General features: G+C 39.2%; 2 protein-coding genes across 3 annotated transcripts; both read left to right on the plus strand.

Moving 5' to 3' along the window:
- The first annotated feature begins 262 nt into the window (after positions 1–262).
- On the plus strand, positions 263–1830 carry LOC147906105 (uncharacterized). Of its 2 annotated transcripts, none has more exons than XM_087383158.1 (4): positions 263–687; positions 896–985; positions 1116–1351; positions 1434–1830. In XM_087383158.1, the coding sequence occupies exons 1-4, from the start codon at positions 363–365 to the stop codon at positions 1545–1547; spliced, it is 765 nt and encodes a 254-aa protein (XP_087239284.1). In that variant the 5' UTR covers positions 263–362; the 3' UTR covers positions 1548–1830. The 2 variants fall into 2 exon arrangements, with proteins under 2 accessions (XP_087239284.1, XP_087239289.1); XM_087383163.1 differs by having other exon boundaries at positions 896–955.
- An 8590-nt stretch (positions 1831–10420) lies between these two features.
- On the plus strand, positions 10421–11808 carry LOC147906106 (uncharacterized). Its single transcript, XM_087383353.1, has 4 exons — positions 10421–10797; positions 11016–11045; positions 11164–11417; positions 11512–11808. Exons 1-4 carry the CDS (start codon positions 10479–10481, stop codon positions 11623–11625), a joined length of 717 nt encoding a protein of 238 aa, XP_087239479.1. The 5' UTR covers positions 10421–10478; the 3' UTR covers positions 11626–11808.
- Positions 11809–13090: the final 1282 nt, after the last annotated feature.

Raw genomic sequence — 13090 nt, forward strand, 5'->3', positions numbered from 1 at the left:
GTACACATTATGTAATGACAGGTTATTATTACGTGTGGTGGAAGATTTTGTTTTATTATTGAACTGAGCAACTTCACATTTTTCGTGACAAAAGGACTTAGTGGCTGTCTGGCCGTGTCACATGCGGGATGTGAAATGAATGACATTTTTGAGGATTTATTAGAAATTGATATATTTCTTGTCATATTAAGGAAATTTTAAGAAAATGATATATTTTTTGTCATATTGAGCGCTTTCTCACATGCTCTTTTCTTTTGTGAAGTTCACACACCACCTATTGTCCTCTGTAACTCAAGGCATCCTTGAGATCCTTAGAGATTTCATCGTCAAAGCGTCCTTGAGTTCCATCTTCTACAAATTTCATGGCCGCCTTGCGTGCCACCCTGCTCTTTGATAAAGAATCGGGAAAGATCGTATACATGGAAGCACAGAAAGATTTGGTGGATCTGCTGTTTAGCTTTCTGTTGATGCCTGCGGGTGCTGTGATTCAGCGCCTTTCAAAAACCTCCTGCAATCGATTTTCTGGCGGTATCGCCAATTTGTACGCAAGCGTCGAAGCTCTGGACACCTCCGGCTTCACTGCCAACAAGAATCTGCTCTTAAACCCTCGGCTTGCAGATGAGATCCCAAGAAGCTCACTCTTAATGGCGAACTCTCACTTGTCTTCTTCCTCTTCTTACCGCTCGGGTAAGTGTATAGATGTCTCTGAGCTGTGACTTACGATTGGTTTCAGTGTAGAAAATGGAAAAAGGGAATTTCACGGTCCCAAATTTCGCAAGCAAAACCTGTCGCCTTCAACTTCCAACGAGCAGAATTGCCGCATTTCTCCTTTAAGTTTTCAAGGTATATGTTGTGATTTCCACGGAATTTTCCTGATTGTGCTGGCTACCAACAGGTTTTTCTTTTTCGCCTTTTGCACAAGCAGGTTCTGCTTCTTCGCCTTTTGCACAAGCAGGTTCTGCTTCGTCGCCTTTTGTACAAACAGGTTCTGCTAACGAACCGCCTGGATTTGTTATACAGAACTTGATGTTCGTCATTACGGATGACCTCATTACGGATGACCTTGAGGTGCACCCATCTTACGGAATTTTCCTGATGATGTTGGCTACGAACAGGTCCTTTCGCCTTTTCACCAACACGTTCTGCTTCTTCGCCGTTTACACAAACTTCTTCGCTATTTGGTTCTGCCAACGAGCCGCCTGGATTTGTAAAAGAAAACTTGAAGTTCATCATTACGGATGATCTTGAGGTGAATCCATCTACACCGCTTGAAAGCATCACGGTTCAAAACAAACGAAAAGTGGAGACGAGTAATCTGGACAGTATTCAGGTCCTTATCACAGAAAAAGAGGTAAGCATTGCCAATATTTGTGCGCTACGTGAGAGGCAAGATGTTATGCTCTTTCACCAAACAATTGATGGGTTAAATGCAGGCTTTAGACCTTCTCCAGGCTTCTTTTATATCCCCACACTCTGCGCTTACATATGTTTTTGGCGCACGGTGTACTTCAAACGCCACTGGACCAATGCCTACTGTTTACAACTAGCTCTTTGAAGAAAGGATTCTTGTTAAGTATTTCTTCAAGACTTGGGTAAGCTAATCTAGAATTAGATGCGAGTATATGTTTCGTTGTTGAAAGTAGTATTCTTCAATTTATACAAAATCGTTGTAAACATATTAATGGGTTGTGTGATATCTACCTCTTTACTGGTTTTATCACCAAGGATGTAATTGCTTTTGAGACGTATAGATGTCCAATAGCATTTACACTTGAAATATGTATGTGCACAATACGCTTAGTTTATAAGTGGATCATGAAAGTACAAGTTTTGAAATGGAGTCTTTGTACATGCGTTACAAGTCATGTGTATTCTCTTTCCTTGGTCCTTTTTCAGATACAATTTGAGAAATGCATTGTTGGATAGCTCATAATCTAGGACCTCAAGCTCTACCACAGAACATGCAATATTGATATACTTAAAGATAGTGTGCACAAATCTTCTAGAAACGTAGCAAAAAACTCAGATGTCGTCATGGCTTTTTTTGATAGGTAGATTACTCAATAGTCCAACCACCTTACTCCATACTCTTGTCATAGAGCCTCCAAGCGAAAAAAAACTCTATTCTTCACATTCCAATAGAAACCCTTGAAACCCTTATCATACGATTTAATATATGGATTTAGCTTGAAAAAAAAAACCCATTACAAGCAGGAATTTCATATGAGGATAGAAAGTAAATCTTGGGGAATGGGTTGAAGCTTCTAACAATTGCTCTTCAGCAAAAAACCTAAAACATTAGGATTACATAAAAATGAAAAAATGCATGCAATTATGAGCTCGAGGGGTTTTTAGGTAGGCAACAAAGTGCAATGAAAATAAAAGGTGAGCTCTCCTTGAGCCATGTGTCCTCGTGCTTGTGCCACATTGCATCTTCTTGCTTTGTGTTTTATCTTACTCCAAAAGTGTTGTGCTTATGTAGCCTCCATGAAAAGCAATCCAAAAACATTGTTGTGTTTCCTATGCTTTTGTTAATGAGCATGCAAATAGGATATAGATGAAAAAACAAAGGTGATTGACTTATTACACATGAAAGCATTATAGTATGGTAAGCAAATCTTTCATTCAAGCATTCAAAGTTTGTTGCATATGAATCATGATAACTTCCCGAATCACATGCCCTTTGTACCCGTAATGCAAGAACTATACTAGTTGTTGCTTACCCCATGCTTCCAAATTTCTTCTTAGCTCTGGCATTCTAGTGCCAACCTACTAATGGTCAAAAATGCTTTGCCAACCTAACCTTGAAGAGATGAGGGTGTCAGTAGACATTCCTCTTGCCTTGTGTCCTCTAGGTGGCTGTTTGTCCAAACTTATAGAGGTGGATTGAGAAAGTGTGGCTTGTTTTCTCCTCCCATTTGTGTGAGGACACACATTCTCCCATCTCATCATCATTGAGTTCGGTAGGGCAGGGCTAGCTCCCTAGCGGCCGCAACTGTGCGACAAAGCTCTTTGAGCATGCCTTTAATTCAAAATGAGTTAGCTTTGTGACAAAGGCATTCAAGCAATAGGATCTGTCACCCGTGTGGAGCTTCATGCACAAGGATGGCCAAACAAAAAAAGTTGTGGAGATATAGCTTGGGTAGGTGAGCAAGGGGGAAGCTTAAATGGACACAAGGAAGGAGAGTGGAGAAGAACAAAGGATTTTGGAGTAAGAAGAAGAAGGATATGAGAGGGAGCTTCAAGTAAGAGAAGAAGTTATGAGAGAAAGGTAAAGAGTGAAGGATCTTGCAGAGAAGAGAAGAAGTGGTGGTGGCAAAATAATGGAGAAAGGGAAGTGATGACAAAGGTGGTGATGCTCACATTACATGGTAGACAAACGTTTTTTCAAAATTTTAACCTAAGTGGGTCAACATGAGTGCACTCCATTTCTCTCCTAATTTCAAGGAATTTTTATCTTGGTGTCAAGATGTGCCCTTCTTAACTCATATAAGATACTTTTAACTTAGAGGTAAGTCACTCAAGTTATGTATAGGTGCTCATGGGTCCAAGTCTATCACAAGTGCACTTGAGGAGATATTTTTTATGTTGTAGATTTTTGAACCCAAAACGTCCAAAATTGCTCAAGTGAAGCATTCAAATCTCCAAATCTTTATTAGCAAAAGTCATTTTTGCATGGCAAAGATCTAAAATTGGTGCTCTCAAAATTCTCCAGGGCTCCAAGGTCTTCAGTGTCTTCCAAGGAAATTTTTTTGGTGATCAAATGCCAAAATTTGCTTTATCTTTGGCACAGAGCACAAAATTCTAGAGGAGAAAAAAATTCAACCAAAATGGAGAGCACATGTCACTCTTCGTTATGCTTTTCTCAATTGGCAATTTTAGGCAACTTGGCAAATAGTGGAATTAGACCACCAAATGTCATTGTGCACAAGTCCTTGATTCATCACCAAAATGACATTTGTGGGATAATTTCATGTGCCAAAAAATATTATTAATGGGAATAACTTGCATGTTATGAAATTGTTTACTTTGTGGCAGCAAGGATTGAGAGCATAGTCTAGAGCAACAAAAATGAGATTGGTGTATGTATGGATTAGTGGCAAAGTTCATCTTGTAATATCTTGATCTTGAAAGTAGATGTGAGAAACCTAATCGGATACAAATAGCCAAAGTAATATCTAGAAAAGATCCAATCATACTTGGAAAACTAGGATCTAGAGAGAGAAATATTAAAACTAGAGAGAGAATGGCTAAAGGCCTATACTTTTAATTTCTCTTTGATCAAATTTGTTCACGCTTTGGTTGTCCTTTGAAAATTCTCACTGATGGAAGAACCTCTTTAGAAATGAACTAATTGAAGATGTGGTGCATAAGCTAAAGATAAATAATAGCATGTCCATGCCATACTATCCCCAATGTAATGGCTTGGCTGAGAAAACAAATGGATTGTTGTGCAATTCAATGGGAAAGCTTGTAGACACCAAGAAAAGGCATTGGGATAGGCACTTGGTAAAAGTTTTATGGGCTTACAGAACCACACACAAACTAGCTATTGGGTTTACACCATTCCAACTAGTGTATGGAATAGAAGCCATTTTTCCCATTGAATTGGAGATGCATAGTCTTCGCACTACTGTTGAAAGAAAAGAAGGACAGGAGGATGCCTTTGCTCAACACTTGGTACAGCTACAAGCCTTGGATGAATGCAGATTACATGCCTTACAAGACTTGGAAGCTTCTAAAAAAAGACGCAAGGCCCGTTTTGACACCAAACTACACAAGAAGAAAGATATAGTAGAAGGAGATTTGGTCATGAGATTTGATAGCTGTTTGGACAAGCGGCTAGACAAAAAGTTTATCAAACGATGGGAGGGACCATATCGAGTCAAAAAGAAGTTCACGAATGGAACCTATTAGCTTGAGGATGTTGACGGCATGGTGATACCCAGACGCACCAATATCACCTTAAATTCTTCTATGCTCGACCACCTTGAGGGCCAGCAGACCCTCTCTATCACTAGAGAGGATCTGCTAGGGGAGGAAAGATGTGACACCAAAAATTGATATTTTTTATTTGGCATTGGTATTGTTTTTCTCTATGTTTGATAAGAGTTTAAGAGTATCAAGTGATAGCCTAGCAGCTCTCACTTATTTCTATTTTCTAAGATATTGTATGGGATTGAGAGGATGAGTGGAATGGATCATTATAAATACCATAGGTATGAATTATAAATACCTTGGTATGGGGTGAGAGTTATTTGTGTATGGGATATTATGGGGTTTTTAGAAAATAGGAAAAGTGAGTCATAAAGAGGTGGGCTCATGTCCATGTGTTCCAATAATATAAGAGAGATCACATGCCAAGCCTGTGGAAGGCATGTGGAGGAGTGTGGAGTCAAGAGCAATCCTTCTAGAATTCCTATGTGGAATAAGGAGGATGTGGACATATGGAAAAGAGAGGGTCCCTATGGGCTCCATGTGGGGAGACTCTTGACTTTCTCAAAGGATAAGACATAAGAGAAGTTTTGCTATGGGAAAAGAATAAGACATAAGCACCTAAAAATGTAGTTGTGTTTCTAGTAAAACATTATAAGGTTGTAAACCTTCAAGAGTTCGGTGAAAAAGACATTGGAGTCATACTCAAAGAAATTATTCCTCACTTGGATAATTCGAGCAATGACATGGTTGAAATTTCAATTCCAACTCTTTAGGCATGGCCAATAGACCAAATTGCATTTGAGGATGGATTAATGTTAAAACCTTTGGTTTTTAATGAAGCATGCATGGATGATTTGTTAGGTAATTCCAAAGTACAAGATAGGAGTACTGGTACCTAGTGGGGTGTCAAACTAATTTGCACAAAAAGAGAATATCATATGGTCAATCGCAAGCCTAGGGAGGACATTGAATGCATCTAGAAGAAGAAGTGCACATATGAAGATGTTCAGTGGCACCTATAGATTGTTGCAAGTTGAAGTTGTGCCAAATTGCAAATCATGGTTTGGTTTCGCAAATGAGATTGGAAAGTTGGAACATAAACTTGGAGAATCGAATGACCTATATCTTTAATAATTTCACTAATGCTGTTTAAATTGATGCAAAGGGTATGGTGCCACACTTGTTTAGATTTGGCGGGAAGGAAATTTGTTGTTTTTGCAGGTCATGGTATGAATTGCATGGAATTTCTAAAACTTTAAAGTATAGATATAGGGAACAACATACTGTTAGATGCATGAATGCCATGCATGGAAACAAAAGAATCATTAGAAAAGGATGGGATCATGTGGACATAGAAAGGGTTGTACAGTGCATGACTTTGTGAATAAAAATTCTGAAAGAATGCCTCATAAATCTCAAACAACTATGGATGGTAAGAGAGAAACACACTCATAATTCCGGATATGTATAAACAAGTAGGCATCATGCACATTGAGATGAATCTAGCCATGAAAACTCCAGGGTACAAGGAGGTGCAAAAATCAAACTTCAATATATTTTGGAACACAGATTTCAAAATGGCTATATTTCTCATACAAGCATGTTTTCAAGGTGTAGCATTTGCAGTGCCATCAAGTTACATTGGATGCAACGAAGATACGAGCAGAATGTGAAAAGATATTTGATGAGAGGAGCAAACATACAAAACAAATTTGTGATTTTTTCATAAATAAAGCATAGAGATGTAGACCTGACAAGATTAGTCAATGAGATTATAGACATAGTCCAACATATTGCAACATATTTTAAAGATGTGGTGTGGACATGATGGAATCCATTCTTTGCATCCCAATATTTCATCAATGAGCACATGAATGAACCCAAGATATATCAGATTTAATTTGACCACAATACATTGAAAGAAGTTTTGTAGATGTGCGTATGAATGTTTCTTCAAGTACCCATTCTCTTGCACTGCCAAAGAAGAACTACCTTGGGAAGGAGAAAGAAATGTACCTTGGAAAATGGAATTCCAAAAAATCCATGGAGAAGGTTCTAGAACTATGGAATCGTAGTGCCGAGGACTTCGTGGTGGTTATGATGGTCACTATGTTAGCGACATATGAGATTGGATTTCCTTTTTGGATTGCTAAAGTTGTGAAATTTGAAAATGAAGGATCAAAGACTAATTCAATAGAGGTGAATTGGTTTTTCACCAAGTCCAAGGATGCTTTCACGGGTTGATATAACCCAGACATGGTGGTAACAAGGAAGCGTGGTTAAAAAAGGAACAGGGAAACAGAGAATTGTCCAAGACTTGAATCTATGTAGTTGGACGAGGTAGATATTTGGTATATGAATTTCAATTAGTACAAGCGAGGCAATTGCCAAAGGGCACACAATACATATATCCCAACAAGATTCCAAATGCATTGATTGGATGTAGTGCACAAATGGAAGCCAAGACACACCATGCAAAAAAGAGGGTGGTGGCACAGATTGCCCATGCTAATTCAAAGAACGTTCTAGTGGATGGCTTGGAGAAGAAATATCTACAACTTTTACCCCACAAAGCTTTGACTCTAGTGCATTTGAAGGTGTAGGATCATAGGATGAGTATTTTTCTTTGTAGGATCAATGGCATGTATGTTTGTGAAGCAATGTTATTTGTACCTTGTTACGATTTTGAAATGTGCTATGCCATGTCCCTTTTTTTTGCATTGGATGCATAGGACCATATTGTAATGGGTTTGAGAAATTATTGTAGCTTATACACTTTGGTATTCCAAGGAAAGTTTCTAATTCCCGTTTTCTAGAAAATATTGCCAACAAGATTTTAAAAATTTTATGTTTTTTTTCAAAAGTCATAGTGAAAAATGCCTTATTTCTCAAAAGAATCTAAAATTCACATGAAACAAAAAGGATCTTTGGAAGGTTTCCCTAGAGTTATAATTTGATGTTATAGCTCTTGAATTATATGCTATACTATTAAACCTCCTTCGATTAGCCTACATGAATCGTCTGCCATGTCCATAATGAGATGAGGGAATTAATTAAGGGATTCTTCATGATAAGGGTAAAACTTTGAGTGACTTCAATGCAATGACTCAAATTTTTCCCCTATAATCATGCTTTGCAACATAGATCCAAAGCATGGGCTTTTTGATGGGACAAGGTTGCTATGCAAAGAGTTTCGCTCAAAAGTCCTAGAAAGAGTAATTATCACAAGCAACAAGATTGGTGAAAGGGTTTTCATTCCAACGATAAATTGCATTATACCAGCATTGAGCTCCCATTTACCATGAGACATTAGGGGAGAATTGGGGTCTCAAAAGGGCCTCCAATTAGTGTTTCCTAATTTCAAGGTATTAGAGAGTGATTTGAGGTATACCAATGAGAGTGCTAGAAGGTGTGGGGCAATGGTATGTTGAGGTGGAGGGTGGGCAGGCATGCAGAGAGCCCCTATTGGTTTCTCCCTTTACACTAGGGACTACCCAAACCATCCCCCCCTCTTAACCCATGTTTGACCCTCCTACCAGCTGCACCTCCCCCACATGAGCCCAAAACTGCCTTCAATGGGATGGTAGGGCCCTTCTGGCAAATTTTTCTTCTCCCCTCTCTCTTTCTAGGGCCTTTGCCTCCCACTGTTCTGGTCCATCCTGCCAAATCACTTAGATTTGAAACAAATCCCATGCATTTTCCCTCTTCCCTCTCTTTCTCTGCTCCTTTCTGCTTTGGCTTGCTTACTACTGCTCCTCTCTCTCTCTCTCTCCCCTCTCCCTCTCCTGTGCCTCTATTGGAGCTGCTCTATCCCTCTCCTTCTCCCTCTCTTGTGCCTCTCTTGCTATTCCTCTCCTTCTCCCTCCCTTGTGTCTCTGTTGTTGTTGCTCTGTCCCTCTCCTTCTCCCTCTTTTGTGCCTCTGTTGGAGCTGTTCTGTCCCTCTCCTTCTCCTTGTCATGTGCCTCTATTGCTGCTACTCTGTCCCTCTCCTTCTCCCTCTTTTGTGCCTCTGTTGGAGTTGCATTGCCTTGTGTAGAAGTCCCATTCTTGCTGTTGCAACCTCTGCAAGCATGGTGAGGAGAAAGGCTACAAGACCACGCAATGATGTGACCGCTTGTGTCTTCCACAACACCAAAAATGCATTGGATGAGTGAATCCCTTGCACCTATAGCTTAAATGACTAAATAGTGATGAAAGGATCGGCCAAAGGTCCACATAAGCTTCCCAAGAGCAAGAGAGGTGACATCTTGCATGAGTGGAAGGGGCGCATCTTGAAGTTCAAGTTTGGGAAGAAAGGATGGCTCACAAAAGTGCAACATGTTTACATGGAAAAAGATATGCGGCTTCCTCCATCATTCAATCAATCTAGGATACCATCAAACTGTGACCCTTTCTATCTATGTACCTTTTTCACCTGTAAGTGTAATGAGTCCACTTGGAAATTTTGTGTTTGGTTTCTAAGAGCTTTTATTCATGGTGGAAAATGTTTTCCCTTCGGACCTTGAGGAGTGGGAACTAGTTGAATCATTCATAGGCAAGTTCACTATGATTCTGCTATAGTAACTCTTTGCTCTCCTACAGGAGCTTTTTCCCTCTTTCTTTTCCTTCTCATATAGGATACAACTCCTTTCCTCTCCTACAGCTATTGTTTTCCCAATAGGCATGGTTTGGAACACAGTGACACAAGGTGGTAATGCTATGAACTCTAGTGTGTTCTGGAGGCATGGTTGGGAAGAAAGTGACATAAGATGAAAATATTGTGAGCTCTAGTGTGTTGTAGAGGCATGGTCACGAACAAAGTGACCAAAGTGGCCAAAGATGGCAATATTGTGAGCTCTAGTGTGTTCTAGAGGCATGGTCAAGAAGAAAGTGATAAAAGTTGACAATATTGTAAGCTTTAGTGTGTTCTAGAACATGAAAAATGCATTGGATGACTTGAACTTATAGATTGACTAACTAGATAGTCATGGAAGGTTTTACCAAGGGTCGACATAAGCTTCCCAAGAGGAAGGATGTATTTCTTAGACTATGTACCTTCCTTGCCTATCTTCTTTACAAGATCCTATTTTAACATAGAAGTGGGAAGTAGTGGAATCTTTGATATAACTGACAATGGACTGTCTGTAAGTTATGTGCACGAATACCTTTTAGTCATGGCAAAACAAATGTATATTCCTTCATTTTTACTTGAAATGGTGAAATAGCAGGCAAGAATCTAGAGAAATGCATGAAAATGTCCATTTTATCCCTTGTGCAACATCAAACAATGTGTTTGACTAGTACAAGCTGTCCATAAATTATAGGTTGGGCATTTTGGAATTTGCATAGATTTTCTTCATGACTTGGAGGACATTAAAAGCATTGATGAATTTTATTTTGATGGCTTTATCGTGTGGTTTCATGTCCAAAGTTTTCAGGTAATATGTATAAAGTTTTCATGCCTAAAGTTTACAGTTTATACCTATTTGCATTGCTATCTTCTACATTTAAGAGTCTTTAGAGACTCTACATTCTCGCAAATCAAACATCTTCTACATTCATGGCCGCCGTGTCTGCCAAGCTGCTCTTTGATAAAGAATCAGGAAAGATCGTATACATGGAAGCACGGAAAGAGTTGGTGGATCTGCTGTTCAGCTTTCTGTTGATGCCTGCGGGTGCTGTGATTCAGCGCGTTTCAAAAACTTCCCGCAATCGGTTTTCTGGTGGTATCGGCAATTTGTACGCAAGCGTCGAAGCTCTGGAAACCTCCAGCTTGACGGCCAACAAGAATCTGCTCTTAAATCCTCGGCTTGCAGATGAGATCCCCAGAAGCTCACTCTTAAGGGAGAACTCTCACTCGTCCTCTTCTTATCACTCGGGTACGTGTATTGATGCCTCTGAGCTGTAACTTAGGATTTGTTTCAGTAAAAAGAGAATTTTACGGTCCCAAATTTCGGAAGGAAATTCCCACTTTTGGGCTGAATTATTATGGCAGACGATTGCCGTTTTTCTCCTTAAAGTTTTCAAGGTCCATCATACTTATCTTCGTATATGTTGCGATTTCAAAAATGACATGGAATTGTCTTGGCTCAAACAGGTTTTCCTTTTTCGCCTTCTGCACAACCAGGTTTTGCTTCTTCGCCTTTTGTACAAACAGGTTCTGCTAATGAACTGTTCATCAGTACGGATGACCTTGAGGTGCACCCATGTGACGGATTTGTCCTGATGGTGTTGGCTACGAACAGGTTATTTCACCACTTCATCAACAGGTTCTGCTTCTTCGCACTTTTTACAAGGAGGTCCTGCTTCTTCGCTATTTGGACAAACATGTTCTGCCAACGTGCCGCCTGGATTTGTAAAAGAAAACTTGCCGTTCATCATTACGGATGACCTTGAGGTGAAGCCATCTTCAGAGCTTGAAAGCATCACGGTTATAAACAAACGAAAAGTGGAGATCCGTAATCTGGACAGTATTAAGGTCCTCATCACAGAAAAGGAGGTAAGCATTGCCAATCTTTTGTGCGCTCTGCGTTTTCATAAATGGAGGCAAGATGTTATGCACTTTCACCAAACAATTGATGGGTTAAATGCAGGCTTTAGACCTTCTCCAGGCTTCTTTTATTTCACCATACTCTGCGCTTACATATGTTTTTGGCGCACTGTGTACTAGAAAAGCCAGCGGACCAATGCCTACCGTTTACAACTAGCTCTTTGAAGAAAGGATGCTTGTTAAGTATTTCTTCAAGACTTAAAGGCTAGTGTATGTTTCGTTGTTGATAGTAGTATTCTCCGATTTATAAAAAATCGGTGTTGCCAATGAAAACATATTAATGGGCTGCCTAAATATTGTGTATTTATCGCCAAGAATGTAATTGCTTTTGAGACGTATAAATGACCCGTATTCAAATATGTTTGGGCATAATACGTTTCATTTATAGTTTTGAAATGGAGTCTCTATACATGCCTTACAAGTCATCTGTATATTGTATACTTAAAGCTGCTAGAAACGTAGCAAAGCTGCTAGAAACGTAGCAAAAACCTCACATGCATAGCATGCAATATTGCATTTTCATTATATAGTTGAAGATAGTGTGTACAAATGTTCTAGAAACGTAGCAAAAAACGAGTTGCAATTGTTGTCGCTTTTTTTGAATGATATTATTAGTAAGTCTTCTCCTTTTAATAATTAATCTCTTTCTTTTTGAAAAGTAAATTACTTAATACTCTCAATCCTTTGTGAAAGGTAGATTACTCTATTCTCAATCACCTTACTCCATATTGTTATCATAGGGCCTCCAAGAAAAACATAACACTATTCATCACATTACAAGAGAAACCCTTGAAACCCATATAGGATGATTTAATATATGGATTTAGCCTATTTTTAAAAACCCATTTCATGTAGGCATTTCATATGAGAATAGGAAAATAATCTTGGAGCATGGATTGAAGCTTTGAACAATTCCTCTTCAACAAAAACCTAAAACATCATGGATTACATAAAATTGACAAAATGCATGCAACTCTTAGCTCAGGGGCAGGTATAAAATTGTAAAAAAATGCATGCAATTTATTAGCTCGTGGGGTTTTTAAGTAACCAACAAAGTGCAATGAAAATAAAAGGTGAGCTCTCCTTGAGCCATCTGTCCTTGTGTACTTGTGTCGCATTGCATCTTCTTGCTTTGTACTTTATCTTAGTCCAAAAGTGTTGTGCTTCCATAGCCTCCATGAAAAACACCCCAAAGCAATTGAAAAACATTGTTACATTTCCTATGCTTTTGTTAACGAGGATGCAAATAGTGATATAGATGAAAAAAGAAAGCTGACTAACTTATTGCGTGTGAAAGCATTATAGTATAGTTAGCAAATTTTTCATTGGAGCATCTAGAGTTTGTTTCGATGATTCGAAGAGGAAATGAGAGCCTTATGGCATGGTGAGAGGGCTTCTAGTAATATGATGAATCATGATAACTTCCAAATCGCAAGACCTTTGTAGTTGTAGTGTAAGAGCAACATTGGTCGTCGCACCACTACATGCTTGCAAATTGACTCTTAGGTTTGGCATTCTAGTGCCCACCCAGTGATGGTCGAAAATGCTTGGCCAACCCAACCTTGAAGAGCCAAGGGTGTTAGTAGACATTCCTTTTACCCTATCTCCTCGACTTGGCCATT

Source organism: Dipteris shenzhenensis, chromosome 1, assembly GCF_047967505.1.
Source record: "Dipteris shenzhenensis isolate YYH24624 ecotype China chromosome 1, Dip_SZ_1.0, whole genome shotgun sequence".
Classification (NCBI taxonomy): Eukaryota; Viridiplantae; Streptophyta; class Polypodiopsida; order Gleicheniales; family Dipteridaceae; genus Dipteris; species Dipteris shenzhenensis.

Excerpts from the sequence above, each read along its gene's own strand:
- LOC147906105 (XM_087383158.1), top strand. The coding sequence starts at position 363 with ATGGCCGCCTTGCGTGCCACCCTGCTCTTTGATAAAGAATCGGGAAAG. Across the intron at positions 986-1,115 it reads GTCGCCTTTTGTACAAACAG|GTCCTTTCGCCTTTTCACCA; the intron begins GTTCTGCTAACG and ends GGCTACGAACAG. Across the intron at positions 1,352-1,433 it reads TCCTTATCACAGAAAAAGAG|GCTTTAGACCTTCTCCAGGC; the intron begins GTAAGCATTGCC and ends GGTTAAATGCAG.
- LOC147906106 (XM_087383353.1), top strand. The coding sequence starts at position 10,479 with ATGGCCGCCGTGTCTGCCAAGCTGCTCTTTGATAAAGAATCAGGAAAG. Across the intron at positions 10,798-11,015 it reads GTCCTCTTCTTATCACTCGG|GTTTTCCTTTTTCGCCTTCT; the intron begins GTACGTGTATTG and ends TGGCTCAAACAG. Across the intron at positions 11,418-11,511 it reads TCCTCATCACAGAAAAGGAG|GCTTTAGACCTTCTCCAGGC; the intron begins GTAAGCATTGCC and ends GGTTAAATGCAG.